Below are 20,881 nucleotides of genomic sequence, written 5' to 3' on the forward strand. Positions count from 1 at the left end.
CGCCCCACGGCCAGCACTCCGCACTGCAGCTGCCCACAGCCCACCCGGGGCAGGCTGTGCCTGCTCAGGACAGCCCCATGCGGGCTGTGAGCAGCTGCAGCAGGAAGCGCTGGCCATGGGGTGAGGGAGGGGCCGCTTTTCCCCATACTCAGCACCAACTCATTCCCTGCCGGGGAGCAGGGGCTCTACGCTGTCCCACACCTGTACTGCGGGGCTGGGGGGCACTGGGAGTCAGCGGGTACACAGGGCCCACACCGGTGTCCCAGGGCCAGTGCCAGCAGGGCCCAGAGCAGGATGGCAGGAGTACAGGGTCCTGGCTGGCAGGGGCTCTATGGAGCTGGGCCAGCTCCCCCCCTCTCCCTGCTGATGCAGCCCAGCCCAGCTCCGTGCACCCCTGCCAGCCTGCGCCCTGCTCTGGACCCCACCAGTGCTGGCCCTGGGACACTGGTCCCAAGATGGTGACCAGGGAGTGAGGCACCTCTCAAGGAGTGGTGCCCAAGGGGTGCAGCCCTCAACCCCTTGCCAAAACTGGGTAAACGGCCCTCCACCCAAAATAACTGCCAGCCCCTGCGGTAGAGTAAGATGCATTACTACTACCAATAGCCCACTTAGGAATTTGTAAATGGAGGCATGAGAAAGATTAAATAATTGTTCAATTTGTCAGTGTGTAGATGGCAATGATTGGGTAGAACCCAGGAATGGACCTCGATTAAACTCCTTGTTTCAGCTGTTAGCAAGACCTTTTAAAAGAAATTAATTAGCCACCCCCATTATCAATATTTAGCTACCGACTAGAGGTTATATTAATGTAATCTGAGCAGTCTTCATGATCTACCACTTAGACTAATTTATAAATATTAGAAGCTTATTTGCAGGGACAGTTCTGCCCAAGGAAATGTGAAACTGCCTTTACAACTATTTAGGCAGCACTTCGCAATAGTTCATACTGCATTTCTTTTTAACACCTACTAAAGCTACAGAGGGATCCAAATTCATGATCTTCATTCGATGTGGGGCTTGCTGACAATGGAAGCTCTGGTCATCAACGATGCCATTTTCCTCTGAATCTACAAAAATCTGAGTGGTGTGAGGGTCCAGATAGATCAGCTCGTTACCTGTACAGGTAAAATAGATGTTTATTAAAGAAGTTCAATTTCATAACCTCTTACACTGGATGTATAAGGTAGAAGTTAGACTGCCACCATGCTTAAGACTGTCTAGTCTGCTTGCTAGTTATAAAAATAGTAAATTCTAGAGGTAAAATATCTGGGGTAGCTTGCAGTAATGTTTAAGCTTTTTGCTCTGATCACTTCATCACTTGTCTTCTACGTTATGTACTTTGCCATTTATTTCTTGAGATCAAACATAACATTGAAGGTTTTACAGTTGAAATTCAAACATTGTACAGATCAAAAGATCCAAGATGACCACAAATCAGTTGGACTTTTTTTTCTTTCTTAATCTGGCCCTCATGGATCAGTTCAATGAAACCTGACTAGATGTACTCCTAGTTTTATTTAAAACACAAAACAAGCACATGGGTCACAAATGCAATAAGAGTCAATTTTAGGTAAGATTTCAAGAAAGGTATTCTAGTATTAAATATTATAATAGGCAAAGTGAGGACAGATGAAAAGCTAGTGTCAAAATACAATTAAAATCTAGAAAAGTTAGAGTGAAGAGAAATTGAGATAAATGCCAAGTTAATCTCGGGGTACAGGAACCAGTTAGTCAGGTAAACGAGGGTAGGCTTTAAAGCAGTGTTTTTCAACCTATGGGTCACGTCCAAAAGTAGGTCGCAAGAATATATGAAAGGGTTATGAACAAACTTAAAAATGGAGCAACGAACTTTAAAAATGGATTCTCTTTTAAAAGGAGAAAAATGTGGGAAACCATAGCTTTTCCCTTGGAGACTGTCAGAGTTCCTGCCTGCAAGGGGCTGCTTGGGGCCCCCCACACCCACCCCCTTTCCCACGCACTAGGGGGCTGGGGCTTGGGTCAAGACTGACCATAGATGTTTACAAATGGGTCCTGGTACAAAATTTTGAGAACCACTGCTTTAAGGCACATAAGCTGCTCTCTGATAACTGCCTGATGCACACTAACCCCAGTAGCAGACGCTAGCAGGTAATACATGACCACTGAGTTACCACAGAGGAGTTGATGCACTGTAAAATCCAGCTCTCCTTCACCCTGTGGTAATGTGTTCATATACTCATGCCATAATTTCACTTTTAAGAAATATGAAACAACAGAACAAAATATAAGGCTCCTGATTTAAGAGACAATACTAGATTACAGTACTGATATTTGTCTATATACTTGCTGAATGATATTCAGCTATTCCTGATATGTTGCTCTTGTTTACATAATTGCTTATTTCTTCAAGGGCTTCATGTTACCCTTTCCTCTGCTATACAAGATCAGACTACAGCATTCTGGAAACTTTATTATAATTTCCTGCAAGCTTCATGTTCCAACTGTCTGCAATTTTTTTCAGCCAAGAACTGTTCCCTTAACTGATTATGGATAAGTAGGCAGGCTGTTTCCTTACCTAAAAATCCTATGAAATAATAGGCATTATTTGGCTTCCCTCCTAATGCTCCCAAGGACTGTGGCATCTTAAAACATTCCTGGAGATTTAAAATGAAAAACATAACATTTTAGTTGTGCCATGCTTATTACCACAGGTATCTGAACTGGTATGTAAATGAAAAGCAAGATAACCATGATTTTACTGGTATCAGCTTACTTTAAATGCATCAATATAAATTGGATTGATGTGATTTATCCCCAGTCGTAGAGGTATAATAAGCAAGAGGGGTTTCCAGCCTGAGCAGAACCCTGCTGTGTTCTTGTTTCGACCAAGAGCACTTCTGTGCGAGTGCGTACTGCCATATGCAGCACTGCTGCTCTGAGGAGGGGACTGGCACATTTTCTCTGTGGGAGTGAAAAGAAGAGACCTGTCAATGCACTACGCATTACACAGCTGATGTTTCATGGAATGTCAATCTACTGTTTTAGAGATCCAGTTTTAAAATGACAGGACTAAGGCATGGAAGTTGTGGATGTATTATTAGTATAGGTAATCCTAGTAACCTGCATATGGTGCCAAGTTCCAGGGAGACATTAGTATTTAGGTAAAATGACAGAGATGAAAATTTACCACATGAATTTCACAGATTCTTTTACATAAATGACAGTAAACTTAATCTATGAGAATGCTGTCAAGGAAATTAAGTAACATATAAAACACAATTAGGGATCCCTCAAGCTGCTGTCTATTAGACATAAGCACAAAATAAATGTTTTTTTGGACAATAGTAAAAGCTGGCTATAGCTAATACCATTTTTAAACCATTTAAATCTGAAAATAAATAATGACAATGTGCTTATCAATTGCATATTATCCGTCTTTCCTTTTACCTGAGAAAATGGATAATTTTGGCAAAATTAATGTTAAAAACAATTAGTTGTTTCTACATGCTACATCCCATCTATAGTGGTGGGAACAGAATTTAGGTAGATCTGTGCTAATGAAGTATCCTACCAAAGTGGAGTAGTGCTCATAAATTCTAAACTATGCTCTCTGTAACTTGTCCCGCTGGTCAAGAAAGAGGTGTGTGCTAAACTTACCAAAAATGTCTAAACTTACTCTGCACCAAGTGTTTTTTGATACCCCAAACATATGATTTCTCCCTTTATTTCTTATCTGTGGACTGTCCCGATTAATACTGTACAATCTGGGAAATATTTTTGTTTGTGACTGTATCTTCTTGGGGTGATTTAGGCAAACTGACACTTGTTACAATGAGAACATATGTAAGTAACTTACTGATGTCTTCAATGACCACTGTGTTATCCATGGACACATAAACTGCTAAGGAATTCCATTCATCAAATAGAGCAAGCTTTCTGGAAAACGGTAAGACAATACTTTAACTGGCTTAAAGACTACCATCACTCAGAAACCCAAAGTGTAGCTTGATGCTTTGTCAGTGGGGACCAGCCTTTTTAGCAGACATACCCCAAATTAGTCCTAAACCCTCCTTGAGTGCCACTCTGATTCCCTTCCTTTGACCAATCTGCTGCTGTGCTACCTGTCCCCTCTTGGATCTGCCGCATGTCACAAAGAGGCTGCCTCTGCCACTTGCATGCTGCACATTGGCCACCCAGCTTTATGTTATTAGATGGCTCTTAAATAAAACAAAATGTAACTGCTTGTTACAAAAACATTAACTGAATCTAACTCAAAGTAACAATGTTGTAATTACGTAAGACAAATCAAGATATGGCAAGAAAGGAAAAGAAGGAAAAATGTTGAAGGCTTCATTTTCCTCAATCTAAGGGTGTTCAACAACATCTCTTACCACTAAAATTCAAGAAGAGGTTACTGCGAGTGCCCCAGTCAGACTGTCCTACTAGGGCATTCTTGAGACAGGGGAGAGGAGGCCCCTCAAGCTGAGGACAGAATTAAGCCAACCCTTCCATTTCCTGCACAAGTGTTCTAATAACCACTTCACTGTATAAAACAATATATTCTGTAATACATATTATGCAAAAGCTGAGCACCTCCTCAGGTAGCCAACTTTTGAAAGAGTGTGGCCACAACTGCATTTTATCAAAGGCCTAATCCTGTGGGTGCCAGATCAGGCACTACTAGAGAATTAGGCATTCTTCCACCCAGTTTCTGGATCCTATTCAGAGCTAGGCAGAAGATAAGGGCCAAGCTCCTTAGACTGGGGTGGTTCTGGCATGTGTAGAAGCTTGACTCAAGGCCTGTTAAAGTCAAACATTATGGCACCTAGCAGCTTTAGGTAGTGGATAAACAGGAGGTGCTAGATACCAGTTTAGGACCTGGGTGTAACTGAAGAGCCAAATCCTTTTGTGTCCAGCCTCAACTGTGTAACAAAACCCAGCCCCAGGCCAAATGAGGAATGAAAAATTGTGACAGGAAACTAAGGTGTACCAGTCATTATTCTGGGTCCTATATGTTGTTCTATGTGGTGCAAATGAACATCCCTTAAACCAATTTATTTTCTATATGGGACTCTTAAGATATAAACCACTGTGCAAGTTTTATTATTAAATGCTGAAGTGGTTAAAATTTATTTTATCACTCTATGCTGCCAATAAAAAATGTGTTTGTTTTCAATATTTTCAAACCTTCAGATTTATTATGATAAATAGGATTTTTAATACTTCAGGAAAAGATGACATTTCTAGGATGTCTCTGATTTAGGGATTAGTTCTAGAATGTCATGATGTTTAATCCCAGCAGTGCAACCGTCTGAAATGTGATCTGTGTTTCAAATATGTATTGTATACAATGGGGTAAAAGCAATCCAGTCACTGTTCACTTAAGAGACTGTAGATGGCTTAATTGAACTCCTCCAAACTACAGAACATTCAGATCTGGAGATTCCCTCACTGCTTCTGGGTAAACATATATCCATGTTTTACTTACTTTAGCACTTGTGCAACTGTATTTGGTCCAAACCATTCTCCAATTGACTTCCCCTCTCCTACGCCCATCTGTGCTATGGTTATTAGAAAGTGCACACACAAAAAAGAAAAAAAGAAATCAGCTGATAATATATATTTGATAGGCACTCCATTAGAATCTCAGGGCGTTAACAGACATTCTCTGGGAGGTGGGGGGGGAGGGGGAAGGCGCTTTAATTAGTGAGGTGTGCTAATTAAAAGTGCCCGAGCATCATGTGTATCAACATCCCTGTGCTGAAAAAATGGTGGCAGAGCACTTTGGACTAAAGCTCATTCAGTGATGCACATAATGCTGGAGTGCATTAATTTTCGTGCTCCAGCAGACTCAATTAATTGTGTCTGCTCCAACGTGCTGGATTTACAGCACATGGGAGCAGCCTCTCTGCATGTAAGTGCCCTCAGTGCCTATACTTTACAGCCACTGCAAAATATATTTACTTATAATCCTATTACTGATGTGTTGTTCTTTTTTTACTCCAGCACTGAAGACTTGTTTCCTTAGTTGACCAGAAGACTACCCAGCATGTTGACTACTGGCTCCTGGTACTAAGACCTACCATCCAGTGACAGAGATTCAATGGTGGTAAGCACTCATTTAATATTGTGAAGTTTAGTTCCCAAGAACTAGCTACTATTTCTATTGTACATGACAGTTAGATCCAAGTCAAATATTTTTATATTATAATATGTATTTATATGCACTGAATCTTCTATAGTACTTATCCACTTTGTTTTACTAGACCTTCTTTTAAAATAGTAAATGAATGACAATATAAATTAATTAAGCTCCAATGCTAGTAATTTTAGATGAAAAAAACTAATTGTAACTACCCTTACCCATCTGGTGGATGGAATAACAGCAATCTTTTCTGTCTAGGAAGCACTGCAAGATCTTCTGATATTCTTCAGGTTGCCTTCTGTGTTTTTCCCATTGCCAATCTTGCAGAGAAAAGTTAAATGCAAATTTAAGAAGTACTCCATTTTTTCTATTGCTGTCATGTTGTTTTGATATTACATAGAAAACAGGTATCTGTAGAATTCATCTGAGACTAAGTATATTTAAACAATTTCTGGTAGTCACCAGTTGTCATTTTATACCATACACAGTTTATCATTGTGGTGTAGACTGTGAAAGCTGGAAAAAGGGTAAAAATATTGTGAAAGCCACATTACAGCAAGTCACTGCAGCCAGAAAATTAGATGCTACCAACAACATCAACGTGCTACTCTACCGAATATTTTTGGATACACTTTTGAAAAAAAAAAAAAAGGAAGAGAACTGCAGAACAAAGTACAAACAGATCACTGGCTCCTCTGCATAGCAAACCTTTCATAGCTGAGTACCTGCACAAGCTGTTTTGCAGGACCCCTAGACAGTGAGACTTAAGCATTCCTTTCAGCAGTATACATTACTTACAGATAATACAAATTATGTTTTGCAATCATTTTAAAAAAGGGAAGAGGAAATCATGAGTGTGACCCTGTTCTACTTACTATGCTGTACTGAGATCCTCCACACTGTAAAATTCCTGGCTTTTTGCAATGTACAATCATCACATTACGGGATTGATTAAGTGGAAACTAGAGGTGCACCAATAAAGATTTTCTTGTCCGATACCAGTGGCTGATTATTAACCAGCCATATTGACCAATACTGATCAGATATCTGATTTACAAGAATGTAGCCTGGCAGCTTGGAGAGAAGTGTCCTACCAGTAAGTCTATGGAAGGGAAGGGGCAGATAGGGGGAGAGGAAGGGGAACAGACAGATAGAGGATCCCACAGGGAGGGAGGGAGAGTGGGGCAGATGCTGCCCAGCCAGGGCAGTGAATGTGAGTTAGGGGCATGGGGCGGAGCTGCAGGCAGCTCGTCTGGGCGGCACTGCACTCTGCTGCAGTTGAACCTGCCCCACCTGGAAGAGGTGTGGCCCCTGGCCCTAAGCCCACAGCAGGCAGCCCACTCTCACCTCTCACACAAATCTGGGACGGGGGAGGGGCACACGTCCCCCATGGGGATGCACACAGCAGCAAGGAGCCACCCTCCCTCCCCATCCTCCACCATGTCCCCAGGCAAGCTTCCATCCTGTGCCCCATCCTGGCTGGGCAGTGCCTGCTCCTGCCCCACTCCCTCCCTCTCTCACTGTGAAGGGCCTTGATCTGCCCTCCTTCCCCTGCCAGGCTTACCAGCAGGACACTACTCTCCAAGCTGCTAGGCTGCGTTCCTGGCTGTGAGCATACAGCAGCAGCGTGCATACACATGGCATTTTTGGTGACATTATCAACCAAAAACAGCCGATAATGTCAACTTTCCTGTTATCAATGCTGATCCAATATGCGACTGATATATCAGTGCACCTCAGGTTGAAACGGAAGTTTTCACCCCTCCAGTTTACACCTCCGTGGTGCTAGGTCAGAAGAATACATACAGTTCAGCAGTGATTTCTACCAGCCACTCTAAAGCTTTTGTACTTGGCTCGTCTGAAGAGCTACACCATGGTTAAATGCTAATCAAACAACATGAAGCCGTTTAACACTTCACAAAGTAACAGTACACTTACCCCTTCCTAAATGCCTGCAGATCAAGGCCTGTGCCAGCATCATCTGCCCACATCGCAGCATGCATCCCCAGCCAGCATCAGATGAAGGACCAGTACCTCCTATTAGCAAGAGTTGTTACACTTAATATGGGTTCTTGATTGAAATTAACACCACAGAAAATCAAAGTGTTGAAATCTAGATAGAGGTGAAATCTTTAACAAGTCAAGTGCCCTGTGGATGAAGAGAAATAACTGAGCATGAAAGTTTTTTTTGTTTGTTTTTTTTTTAACCAGTGCCCTATCTTCTAGATCAGGGGTGGGCAAAATGTGGCCTGTGGGTGGGATGCGGCCCGCCAGCCATTTTATCCGGCCTGTGGGGCCCCTAAAAAATTTAGAAAATTAATATTTTCCTGCCCCTGGCTGCCTGTCATGCAGTCCTTGCTGGCTTGCCAAAACTCAGTAAGTGGCCCTCCACCCAAAATAATCACCTGCCCCTATTCTAGATGCACATTTGGGACTTATAACAGTGCAGATATTTGTACAGTGCTGATTGTTAATTCAACAGTAGCAGAGTTCTTAGTATAATACAAGACAAAAGGCAAAGGATTAATGATCCCATAAAAACCATTACCAAGGTCAAATGGACAAGCCTATACATAGATTTCTCTCTGCACTGTGAGAAGCTGGCCCTAAACTCTGCAGCACCAAAATGCCCATACAATTGCAAACTGCAAAGTCTGAGGTATTTCTAGTGAAATTTAAAGAGAACCACCTCTCCTTTATTTAAGAAATGTATTGGTTAATTTAAACAGGACTGTAATCTCCATACTTTGATGTTAAACAACATATTTGTATTCTTGTCATCTTTTCATTTTCCAGTAAATCAAAGTTTTGCACTATTAACATGTGATTTAATTGAAGTTATAGATGTGGAAGTTGGAGGCTTTAGTGGCTGGATAGGAAGGTAAACACAGATATTGGTAGCTGAGGAAACACTGAACACAGGTTGGGATTGTGAGCTAAAAATACTGTCCAGTCTATTGAGATTAATATGGAAGTTAACATCTCTCCAAACTATTGTTTTAGACTGTAAAATGCAGGAAGACATTTTATGCTAGTTTGTTTTAGGGTTCTTCATAGTCATAGGGGCTAGAAATCATTTGATTCTTGAGCACAATTCGCCATCAGGAAGTGAATTCCACATCAGATTCTAAGAATTCCCTTTTCCTGTTTGCATTTAATATAGTGTTCACGGAAGAAACAAGATTTTCTGTCCTGAAACCTGAAGCACTCTGTCAACAGCTCATGTACAGAACAGAAAAATAGTGAAAGCATATTTGATACTTTTCACCAATTGACCATCACAAACCATGTGGTGAAATAGTACTTTCTAGTATGACTGCAAACAAACATTCTTGTTAACTAATACTAACTGTGATGGTGGTTTTTGCATTTGCAGTCAAAACCAAAAGAATAACATATTTTGATCTGTACTATTTTTAGCTGGATTTAAACTGGTACTCTAAAAGCAAAGGCGCTATATAACATAATAAAGCCCATACCCCATCCATTCTACCAATCAAGAACTTTGATGAGAATTTAGGAAATAATTTCTATACCATTTATAAATAGGTTTTTAAGTCACTTTTAGAATGTATAAACAGATTAAACTTAGTTCTTATACAACAAACCTCTTGTTAACCACCCATTACTTTAGGAAATAGTCACAAGTATTTTCTATTGCTACAATAAGTGTACCTGACCAAATTATCTGCAGTTATAAGTTATTTATTTTTTGCCTACACAGTACAGTGATATTACCAAGTGCTTTAATCCATCAGGTATCACTTTTAATTTCAAAATGGTTTGACTCCCCCTCTTCCTCCGTAATTTTCTTTTCTAAGACAACAGTGCACTAAAGGTATACGCACCAATAGGTGAAAACTTTCTTCTATATGTAAACCAGAGACGAGCACTTATATCCAATAATAATTTTGATTTGTCTGGAATTAAAAAAGAAACAGTATTGAAATATCCAGTTCTAACAGCAAAACTCACTTTGCATTAACTCTCTTAACCTACACTTGTCTTCAAGTCCAAAGATAAAAACTTGGCAAATACACAAAAATGTTAAGTACTTTTTCAGATACTAATTATCCAAAGTTCATTGATTAATGGTGAAGGAATTATAAGCCAAAGATTAAGACAGACAGACTTCTGTTCTGCATATATAAATTCAGCTTGAGTTTATTTATCAGAATTACCTCCTTTCCCAACAAGGATAAATGTGAAAGAACTTTCCAGCAGACACTTCCTCTGCCTGAAGGGTGTTTGTACCTGAAAACTTGAAAAGAAGAATTTTTCCAACTATTTTAGTTGGTCTAATAAAATATAGCAGATTTACCCAATGACCCTTATCTGCCTATGTACTTAGACCAACACAGCTACAACCAACACCCCAAAGAACTTCCCTCACATAGATAGTGATTGGACCCATAGTCAGAAGCATGTTCTAGCAGTGAGTCAGAATGATCCAGCTTAGGACCTAGCTGCTGCCATCACCGCTAGACAAAGTTTAGCGAGTGCTCACTGTATGCTATCTAGCATTCAGGGGGCCAATTTAACTTAATAGACAAAATAAATAATAGCGATAACCAATTACCAGTACAACTGCTATCTAAATCCTCTAACACAGTAGTTTATCAGGCTCTGTGTATTCCACATTCTGAACACAATCTTTCTTGTTTAAAAGAAAAAAGGGAAGGGAAAGGTGGCATTCATCTTTGACCTTTAACATGACAGTCAGTGAACTACCCAGAGCAAAGAGACTAAACAACAAGATAATATTTTGCAGAGCATTAAAAAACCCCTCAAGCTGTATGTGGAATCATAAAACATCCCCTACCTAGTGCCACAGTATTCTTATCAAATGTCTTATTTGAACCCACAGCATTTCTAAAAAAATACAGTATCTCTACAAATTTCCTGGATTCCCCCAAGGTACTAAAAAATCTTGAGGATTCTACTATTTGCTGCCTTCACTTTCAGTCTTAAACTTGGATCAGGCTAACTCATTCTTCTATTCATCCTCTTTTCCAACCACAGTTGTATAGAGTACCCCTAGTGCCCATCAACACCACTCCAGAACTGACTGTTAGTATGCCACAAGTGCAACAAAAGAAAATACCTTTTTCTCCCCTCCTGGAGCAAATCCCAGCATTGAAATCTTGCCTTCTATGATACTGTGCTACAATTACACTGCATGGCCAGGTTCACAATTAAATATTTATTTGCATGTTGGTAAAATATATTCTAAAAGTAAATTTCTGTTATTTTTAACCCTTAAGTCAATTTCCTCAGAGATTGTTATATTGTAAGAAATGGGAATGATAGCACAGTGAGTTAGACAGCACTGGAACTACTGTGTAGGCTTAAGGGTACTGGAGACCAAAACACTCCCGTGTGCTATGTGCATATACTTTGTATTTTTAAAGATTTAACTGATTACTGCTTTAAATTAAACAACAGTATGCACTCTGCAGGGTTCCTCACGAGACAATTTAAATGTTTTAAATAAATATGCAAATGTCATGTAAGAATGTTTTCCTCCCAGAGAATAAACAGTATCCTTGATACTAAACATCCCTAGAAAGACAGCTCTTCATTCCTTGAGTGTTTAATGGCTAGAAATAACAAGCATAATGTGTACGGTGCCTTCAGCACAAGAGTGCCTGCTCTGCAGAAGCTGAGACATGCCACACTTCCTACACTGGTGAATTTCTGACCAGGTAATTTCACACTGGGTGTGTCCATAACTGCATACAATGGGGCTGCTTTCTAAGAAATGTATTCTCTGCTCACCACAGTACTTCATGTAGGTGGAATTCTGTAGCTCATAAACCATAAAACCTGTATTTTACAGAATGGTTTTCATTATTCACATACCTGCTTTAAGGTGGTGTTGTTTTCCCAAGATCCATACTGGCTCATCTGTTTCTGGAAATTCTTCTAGGAAGTCTGATAAGACAGTGATCTTGTTTTCACATTTGGATAAAACTGAACAGGAACACAGAAAATTCAAACTCCATTTTGCTCGGGTTTACCCTTCTGGGGTTCTTATGCAACAAGTCCCGACTAGTCCATTTCTTGGATTTTCTGAGCTATGCTTTATTCTGGCAGCAGAATTTAACATGCCTTCCCTTCACATGAAGCACTGCCATTGTGAGGGCACAAGGTTTTTCTGCCTCATATACTGATCTTCAAGAAGCTCCCAGAGATAAGTACAGCTGATACCTTGACCCTAGGAAGCCTAACTGAAGTCAGTGAGACTTTACCACCAACTCCACTAGGCTTAGGTTTTCATCCTAGAAGTCTGAGACAAGGGAAGAATGATAGGCATCAATCCTGCATTAACATGATGGCTTAACTTTAAGTAGAGACTCCCAATCATTTCAGTAGCGCTACTTGAGCTGACTGTGAAGTACATGCTAAATGTTAGGAAGACTGGGACTTTGGTCTGCTAACAAGAGTTTTGAAGGATATGATTTGAATTTTATGCTTCAAAGTAAAAACTGTGATTTCAGAAGTAAAATAAGACCTACTTATTCTAAAAATAAACAATGATACTGGTAGAAATAGAAGTTAATTCTGTTAGCAAAGATTGTTGAATAGTTCTTCAGCTATCCATTTTTCCTTTGAACTGCAGAAATTTAAGAAATATATAAAGGAACTAATGCTTTAATAGTAAACTATAAACATATTTATAATGTACATATTTTAAAAATCAGACATAAGAGATCCATAGGTTCCCACCAGGAACGGGACTGCATTTGTACAGATACAGTTCCTGTCCCAGGAAGCTTACAATCTGACCTCAATCCTGAAAAGACTTATGTATGGGTCTACTCATGTGTAAGGTACTTGTATATCTGTATGTCCTCCTCTTGCTCTAGAATAATTTAATGAAAACATGCAGTGGAACAAAAGAGGCAGTGGTGTGTTATGAAATTGTGTATGATGATGAAGTTGATGTTCTGAACACAAGACCCTTAAATTAAATGGGGATTATTCAGACTTCAGGTCCAAAATGTAGGTTTTGTACTGATGAAAAAAAGTTTAAGAAGTTACCTTTATCAAAGGTAATATTAATATAAATTTTCAAGTCATCTTTAAGCTTCAGGAAAGGGTAGTACACTATTTAAGCATACATTAAAAGGTTTGAAATGCAAACAGTGCACCAGTGCATTGCTACCTGAGAATCAAAAGCTGAAATTGAATATATTCAGAAAAAAAAAAATCAAGTTTTGTTGTTCAATATGAGCAAACAGCAGAAATGAGTGGTGTAAAGAATGAAATGCACTGGGACAGGTAACCAGGGAGGTTGTGGGATCCCCATACTTGGAGGCTTTTAAGACTGGGGTAGACAAGGGACTGATCTAGCTGGGGCTGGTCCTGCTTTGAACAGGGGCATGGACTAGATGTGACCTCCTGGGTTCCCTCCTGACCCTCATTTTTTACGATCCTATGAAAATTGTTTCATTATAACTATTTTAGATCAACCTATAAAGCATTTCACCAAAACTCTCCTCGGATTGGGGAATATTAACTCTAGGCACTCAGGCACCATACATCTTTTTAAATAAATTAGGAGCTGTAAAGCAGCACACTTCGCAAGTACAGCATGTTATGAAAGCGTCTGTTTATAATACATCCTGCATCCATCACGGGAGTTGCTCCACAATTCATTTTGCATTCGTTTAATATACTCTACGCAACCTAGGGATCCAGGCTGTAGCCGTACGGGTCCATAGCCGAATGCCTGCAAAAGCTCCCTTCACCTTTTTACAACTGGCACCCAAATGGGGTTACTGCAGCCACTTGCTTTCTTGCAGCTTCCTAGTCCTGGTCCCAGGGCTGCGCTGAAGGAGATCCCCTCCCCAACCAACCGAGCCCAAGCAGCGCGGGGTGGAAGAAAAGCGGGGAGCGCGCAGCCCGCGGGCGCCTCACCCAGTCTCGGGGGCAGGAGCCCAGCTCCAGGCCGGCGGGGGCGGGGAGCACAGGCCAGCGCTGAGAAGAAGGCGACACGCAGCGTTCTTCCCCCAGCAGCGCCCAGGCGAGGTGCGCGTGCGCGGAAGCGGCGGCCGGGCTCGTTGTTCCGCGGCAGCCCCAAGAGGCAGCGCGGGGGCTGCGCGGTACTGCACCGGGGAGACAGTTGGCACTGAGAGCGGCGAGGCCCGCTCCCTCCCCCCTCACCTGACTCCATCCTCCCGCGGGCGCCGTCACCATTCTCCTCCGCGCCCGCAGCGCTCACGACAGGCTGCCTGAGCCGCGCCGCAGGGCCTGCTGGGAGCTGTAGTCGGCCTCCCCATCCGAGGGGCGGACTACATTTCCCAGGCGCGCGGTGGCGGGAAGGCGCGGCGGGAAGCAGCCGTCCCGTGATTGGCCCAAGGGGCGGGAGCGGCGTGGCGGCATGGAGGGCTCGGTGTCTAACGTGGAGCTGTGCAACCTGGCCTACGCGGGGCGGTTGGACGAACTGCGCGCCCGCCTGCTGCAAGACCGCGGCCTGGTGGCGCGCACCGACCAGGTCAGCGGGGGGCGAGGCGAGGCGAGGCGAGGCGAGGCGAGGCGGGGCGGGGTGCCGGGGTGGCTCGGCTCCCTCAGGCCGTGTTGACTGTGCTCCCGCCGCAGGACCGCCGCACCGCGCTGCACTGGGCCTGCTCGGCCGGACACGCCGACGTCGCTGACTTCCTGGTGGGCCTAGGCGCGCCAGTCGGCCCCCCAGACGATGTGAGTCCGCCCCGCCCCCCCAACAGCTCGTGCTGGTGACGTGATTGACTTCGCCCCTCGCGCGGGCCACGCCCCTTCCCGCGACGGTGCCGGTTGGCCGGTAACAGCCGCTTGTTCGGTAACTCCCGCCGTGCACCGCGTACTGCCCGGATGTGCCACCGCGTCTGAGGCTGCTCCTTGGTGCGGCAGCTGCACAACCCACGTCAGGAGCCTTCAATTGCTGTTGGGTCAGCTGTCGGCACCTTCCCATGAGGGCGGGCCTGGGAATAAAGAAATGCTTCAGTTTTCACCCAGTTCTCGCTGTGGCTTACTGTGAGCGATAGAAAGGAAATGGGAAAAAGTCTTATTGGCAGACTTATTTGCGTTGTTTTCAGCATGCAATAGTTTTCCAGCAAATACGATCATTTCAAGCTTCCAATACAATAATTTCTTATTTACGGTGGTGTTGGTCGGTCCGTCTGCCCCACTGCTGATGTGGGGCGGGGGTGGCTCCATCACCCTGAGCTGAAAACAGTTCAGCTGCACCAGGGCTGGGCCCCTGCTTGCTTCGTCCAGAAGGATGCAGAGCCCGAGCTGTACGGGATGTGCTTGGGGTGAGGGAGATGTGGGGGCAGAGGTGCGTACACATGCATGTGAAACATGGACTCAGTTATATAGATAGTGAGAACTCGGGCTGTGGTGCTCCTGGGTGCATGCACACCTATACCCACACAGATAGGCTGAGGACAAAACACTAGTCAGCATGTGTGTGTGTGGTATATACTATCATGTGTATATTGTGTATGTGTGTATATATCCATATATAATAGTTCTTGTGAGCTGGAGCACCCTTTTTTCAGCATATGAAGAAGTGAGCTGTAGCTTAGGGAATAGTGTGTGTGGTTAGTCTGTAGGGTGCAAATCTGTCCTACCTTCTGCTTGACTCCAAAATAACATGGCTAACTACATCTCTGCTCATAAATGAAATGTGCACAGGCAGCACAGCTTAGAGCAGCCTGCCTTGTCCAAGGGACTGCATTTTCCCCCTTCCTGGCCTCGTCTGGACAAGCACAGATGGGTCTGTGGTGTCACATACTGCACATCTGCGGTACCACATCCCTCGCATGGAGGAGTTCCCTGTGCTGCTATCTTGCAACATGGGGTGGGTAGGTTTGACCCCGAGAGGTCCTGGGTTCAAAAAACACCCACGCTAAAAAACAAAAACAAAACAGGGAAGCACACATGGTGGCAGCACATACCCCCCCAAAACTGGAGCCTGGCTGGCCAGAGCCATGGTGTGGCTGCTGGCCAGGGTCCCAGGTAGAGGAGCACCAGCTCCCTGAGACCCCAGGACCCTGGGTAAGGCTGGCCCCAAGCTTTCCTAACCCACCAGGGTAACCTGCCATGTGCCAGAGCACACGTGGCATGGGCATTCCCCAGGGACAAGTAGCAGTAGCATCTGTCTGCCATTCTAGTGCATGCTTAACACTTGTTCTGGAAGTGGTGCTTGACTTCAGCGGGGCTAATTTTCCAGGAGTGATCGGAGCAGAAGCAATTTGTCATCTTTCCCTTTTTATTTGTTAAATTTTGTTCTAGTTATTCTCACACCCAAAGATCTTCTGTTCCTTTAGCACCAACTTCATTGACTGCTTGGAGTCCTAGGAATGGTGGTCACTGTGCAAAATGGTTTGGCTCTCTTCCCCTCCAAATTGTAAAGGTTAAACCAGTGGTTTCCAACCTTTTTTAGTCTCAAGGTACCTCTCACTGGATTTGAGACACCCCCTTCATAACAGTTGTGAAATGAATGCACCCAATTTCAAAAACTATTGTATGTGTAACAATGTTTACCTCCTTGTAGAGGGGCTAGGAAGTGGGAGTGGGGGACTGACCAGGCAGGGATAAGCTTGAGCCTACCCTTATCTGCCTAGCTTTTTACACCCTTTAAAGGATCTGATGGCACTACGGAGTGCTGCGGTATCTGGGTTGAGAATCACTGGCTTAAACAGTTTTAAACACTTTTCCTGCTTCTGCAGGCTGGCTGGACCCCTCTACACATTGCTGCTTCGGCTGGTCGTGATGAAATTGTGAAAGCTCTGATTGGAAGAGGTGCTCAGGTGAACGTGGCCAATCAGAATGGCTGCACCCCTCTCCATTATGCAGCCTCCAAAAATAGGGAAGAGGTATGGTTTCAAATGTTAGCAAGCCCTGCTTCTCTCTTTCTTTTAAACAAGGTAAATTAAGGGAACTTCTCCTCCCCCGCCTTTTCTTTCCTTATATGCTCAGATTGCAGTCATGCTGTTAGAGAATGGCGCTGATCCAGATGCAACAGATCACTTTGAGTCCACTCCGTTACATAGAGCAGCAGCCAAAGGAAACCTAAAAATGATACAGATCCTCTTGCGGCACAATGCATCTGTGAACATGCAGGACTCGGAGGGGAACACACCTCTGTAAGTAGTTTTCCATTTGAATGCTTTATATTAACTTACCTCTGTGGAAAATGTCTTTACTTCACTTGCAAGCATTGTTTGAAAATTCTCTGTTCCTTTAGAAAACTTGAGTATCTCCCTGTTTTCTAATTGTAAAAGCCACTGGAAGCAAAAGATGCATCACTACATTTGATTTAGTTTATGATGAAGATTGTTTTTTCCAGATATATTAGAGATTCTTCTATCTTATATGATTTCCAAGAGAAATGAAACATTGTAATTTAACAATTATGCTCAGTTGCCAGTAGAGGGAGACTTTGTGCCAACAGTCTGAGTGCTGGAGAAAGCTAGGCTGTTTGTAGTCTTGACTGTCTTGCCTTGTTAAACACTCCAAACATGCCATGAATATAAAAACTGCCTAGGGTAGAGGAAGAATCTTGGAAGGACAGACCTGGTTTTGGAACTTTTCTGTAACTGTCTTAAGCAAGTAAACAGTAGATTTAAAGTCCAGTAATTGAAAGTTACGTCTCTAGATGGTATCAGTATGGGTTGCTTGGAGTGAAATCCTGGCCCCAATGAAGTTAGTTGGAAGATTTCTAATCAACTCCAGGGGGGGTAAGATTTCACACTTAATGTTTTGGGAATTATTTAATTTTTGCTTTCTATAATGTAGTAACATCAAGTAAGACTTTAAAAAAAAGTAATCTAATGCTCTTTGACTTGGCACAACTGCAGTTTTCTTTCCTGTTTGAAAAAAAAATGTTCACTGTAGAAACCTCTAAATGTCTTGAGATATCAAACAATATAGCTAAACCTTTGTATCCCAACACAAAATGTACTTTTATAAATAACTGAGGAATGAGATCCTGGTCCCATAATTTTAGTTTGGTTCCTTCTTGAGGCCTTCGTGTAATTCAGGCTCACAAACTGGAACTCTTTGACTTCTCCAAAGTTGACTGGTGCTCAGCAAGGCTAATGTCTAGGGCTAAAGTGAAGGCCTTCATCTTGACATCTATTATCCTCAGAAAAGCTCTTAGGAAGTTATTAATGGCAGTAAAGAGACTGGGCAACAGGCGGTAAGGGTTTATTTTAGGTTAGTTGCACATCGTTGTTCTCTTTTGACTTTCTGGGGACATTCCTGGCATTATAATTGTGGCTCTCTGTAGACTTCCTAGGGCCTGATGCTATAAGCTCAGTAGATTGGCAGTGATTGTGGGTTTCTTGTTTTTTTTTTTGTTACAGCCATTTAGCCTGTGATGAAGAGAGAGTGGATGAGGCAAAGTTGTTGGTGTCCCATGGCTCAAGTATTTACATTGAGAATAAAGAAGAAATGACCCCATTGAAGGTGGCAAAAGGTGGCCTGGGAGCCATACTTAAGAAAATGGTGGACGGCTAACTGTTGTCTGAGCTTTTATATTATTCTAATTCCATTCCTGATGCACTCATATTTAAGATTGTAACTTTAATATTTTTATGTCTTATTTGTGATGGCCTAGATTATAATGCAGATAATTGTATAAACCTACACTTTTTCCATTTGTACCGCCAACCTACTTCCCTCACTAGTAATTAAATCAGTCAGCAGTTTTTAAAGTATTTTCAGTATTCTGCATTTTTGTTTCACTTGAAGTCATTATGGCTCTTATAATTTAGACTTGAAAAGATCCTATCAGGTCATCCTTGTTGTTTCTTCTTTTTTTGGTTCCTCACTGCCTCTTTCCTCCCTCCCCCAGTCTCTAGTACAAGGCTTTTTTGTGGCATGTTCTGTCCTGTTGCTTGACCCACTTAAACTCTGTTTGCTCTTGATGTCTGTTCCATACTCTGAACATGCTTTTTTTTATTTAACTTTTTTCTTTTATGGTTTTAATCCAATTCTTATTTCGTTTCAGGTTGCTAAAGATAATTCCTTTTCTTTTTAGACTGTTCTTATATGTTTGCATCTTTTTTTTCATTCTTCACTTCTTTAGGCTTATTTGTGAATACTTTTATTTCTAAATGTTACTGTTGGGTCTGTCTAGTTCTTTAATCTGCATCATGCACTTCAGTGTGAAGGTTTGGCAGTAACAGATGCAGGCCAACAGTACCTCTCCTGAGATACTGTCCTATAATCGCTGCCTTTTTCCTTTGCCACTATGTCTTGTGCAAACCACTATCTAATTTTACTGTTCACTTTCCTCTTGTGGGTTTGTTTTACCTGCTTGCTTTTAAGAGCATCTTTCATCCAACTGAATATCTATGTTGGGTCTTCCCATGGATGTACTGCCTTGAATCCTATTGCGGTTTTTCTTCCTAGCTCTTTTTTATCTAACTTGTGTTACTGCTGTTGCTGTGACTTCTGGTACGTACTGTTTTCTGAAATGTTAATACTTTCATTCTTCATGTATGTACTTCTTATTTTTATATTAACTTTCCAAGATAATCTTTATTTAACAGGTTAGTTGTATAGCAAGGTAAAAATGTCGGGGCTGACTCTGGAAGATGTTTGTTCGTGAGCATGGATTTAAGTTAACATGCTTTGTCCTAAAAGCATACTGTCTTTCACTGGCTTTCCAAACATGAAGAGGAAAGACCAAACAGACTGTGATTTCCATTTATTTCAGTATTTTTGGCTTCTGATGTGATTATCATTCAAGAAGCTAATAGTATAGAAGTTCCAGGCAATTTGCCCCTAGTTGCATCAGTGCGGTGACCACAGAGTTTTATACTTAACTTTCTATGAATCTTTCCTTGCATGGATTAATGTCTACAAATTTATATGTGAATACCAGAACCTGGCATAAAGAAATGAGATCTTTCTTCTTCTAAACTGATGTTGGTGAAACTACTAATGACAACTAGATATTGGCTTGTACTTTATTTTTTGCCTGGGGAATTTTCTTTAAATAAGGAATCAGTAGTGAACAACAATATTGTTGTAACACCAAATATTTTATTAAACTTGCATTTAACAAAGGAATCTCATCATTAGCTAAACTACTGTATGTCATATGGGCATAAAGATAACAGATCAGCAGAAATAGTGCTAGACTAAAGTGATAGCGGAAAGGTGGCGCAAATAAAATGGTGTTTTGGCTACAGGAAAAATTCAAAACTAATAACAGTAAAACTCAACTCTTTATGTACAAGGGATATGGCTTTCTACAAACAGAAAGCAAATATTAAATTGTAACCAAACAAATTCTCGAGTTGAATGCTTGTATATAAAGTGATGTGCACACTAGAAAACAACATGCATTTTAAGTTCTCAAAGAGCATGTAGCAAGATCCGCTTTCTCTATACTAAGATGTTGACATACAGAATGGCTTGAGGGGGAGAACCAGTGCTTTTGGTTAGAGGCAGAATTATTTCTACGCTTCTTATCTTTCACTTTTTACCTGCTATAAAATTCCATAAATTGTCCAAAATTGAGGACTATTGTCTTGGCTCTCTGTTTCATAAGACCTCTGCTTTTTTCAGAGCTATCTAGCACCCTCTTAAGAGTTACAGTACATAGAAGAGAAATGTAGAATCAAAGTAACTGAGAATGCATAGTCATTTTTTAAATGTTCAGTTTTGAAGCCTGAAACTTGAAGTCCCCCTTTGACTTCTTGAAACTGCTTAGCATCTATAATAGTAAGTAATTTTTTACAAAGAAGTGAAATTATA

The 20,881-nt window shown here is 42.0% G+C and overlaps 2 protein-coding genes across 3 annotated transcripts in view; one reads left to right on the forward strand and one right to left on the reverse strand.

The window, feature by feature from the left end:
• ATG4A (autophagy related 4A cysteine peptidase) overlaps window positions 1–14,402 on the reverse strand; it is a 23,539-nt gene extending 9,137 nt beyond the window's left edge. Inside the window, exons 1-10 of one of the 2 annotated variants that reach the window (XM_019521553.1) lie at window positions 14,294–14,402; window positions 11,987–12,058; window positions 9,973–10,044; window positions 8,063–8,161; window positions 6,343–6,444; window positions 5,468–5,540; window positions 3,836–3,915; window positions 2,753–2,940; window positions 2,555–2,633; window positions 970–1,115 (exon numbers count right to left, since the gene is read on the reverse strand). In XM_019521553.1, coding sequence (XP_019377098.1) covers window positions 970–1,115; window positions 2,555–2,633; window positions 2,753–2,940; window positions 3,836–3,915; window positions 5,468–5,540; window positions 6,343–6,444; window positions 8,063–8,161; window positions 9,973–10,044; window positions 11,987–12,058; window positions 14,294–14,303 — 921 coding nt within the window. In that variant the 5' untranslated portion in view covers window positions 14,304–14,402. Of the gene's footprint in view, window positions 1–969; window positions 1,116–2,554; window positions 2,634–2,752; window positions 2,941–3,835; window positions 3,916–5,467; window positions 5,541–6,342; window positions 6,445–8,062; window positions 8,162–9,972; window positions 10,045–11,986; window positions 12,059–14,047; window positions 14,156–14,293 lie in introns of those variants that run through there. The other variant, XM_019521554.1, reaches the window with a different exon arrangement.
• Window positions 14,403–14,474: 72 nt separating this feature from the next.
• PSMD10 (proteasome 26S subunit, non-ATPase 10) lies at window positions 14,475–20,647 on the forward strand. The gene is made up of 5 exons (XM_019521555.1): window positions 14,475–14,624; window positions 14,729–14,827; window positions 16,840–16,986; window positions 17,090–17,256; window positions 18,478–20,647. Exons 1-5 carry the CDS (start codon window positions 14,511–14,513, stop codon window positions 18,629–18,631), a joined length of 681 nt encoding a protein of 226 aa, XP_019377100.1. The 5' UTR covers window positions 14,475–14,510; the 3' UTR covers window positions 18,632–20,647.
• Window positions 20,648–20,881: the final 234 nt, after the last annotated feature.

Source organism: Gavialis gangeticus, unplaced genomic scaffold (assembly GCF_001723915.1).
Source record: "Gavialis gangeticus isolate Ggan-Ray unplaced genomic scaffold, GavGan_comp1, whole genome shotgun sequence".
NCBI lineage: Eukaryota > Metazoa > Chordata > Crocodylia > Gavialidae > Gavialis > Gavialis gangeticus.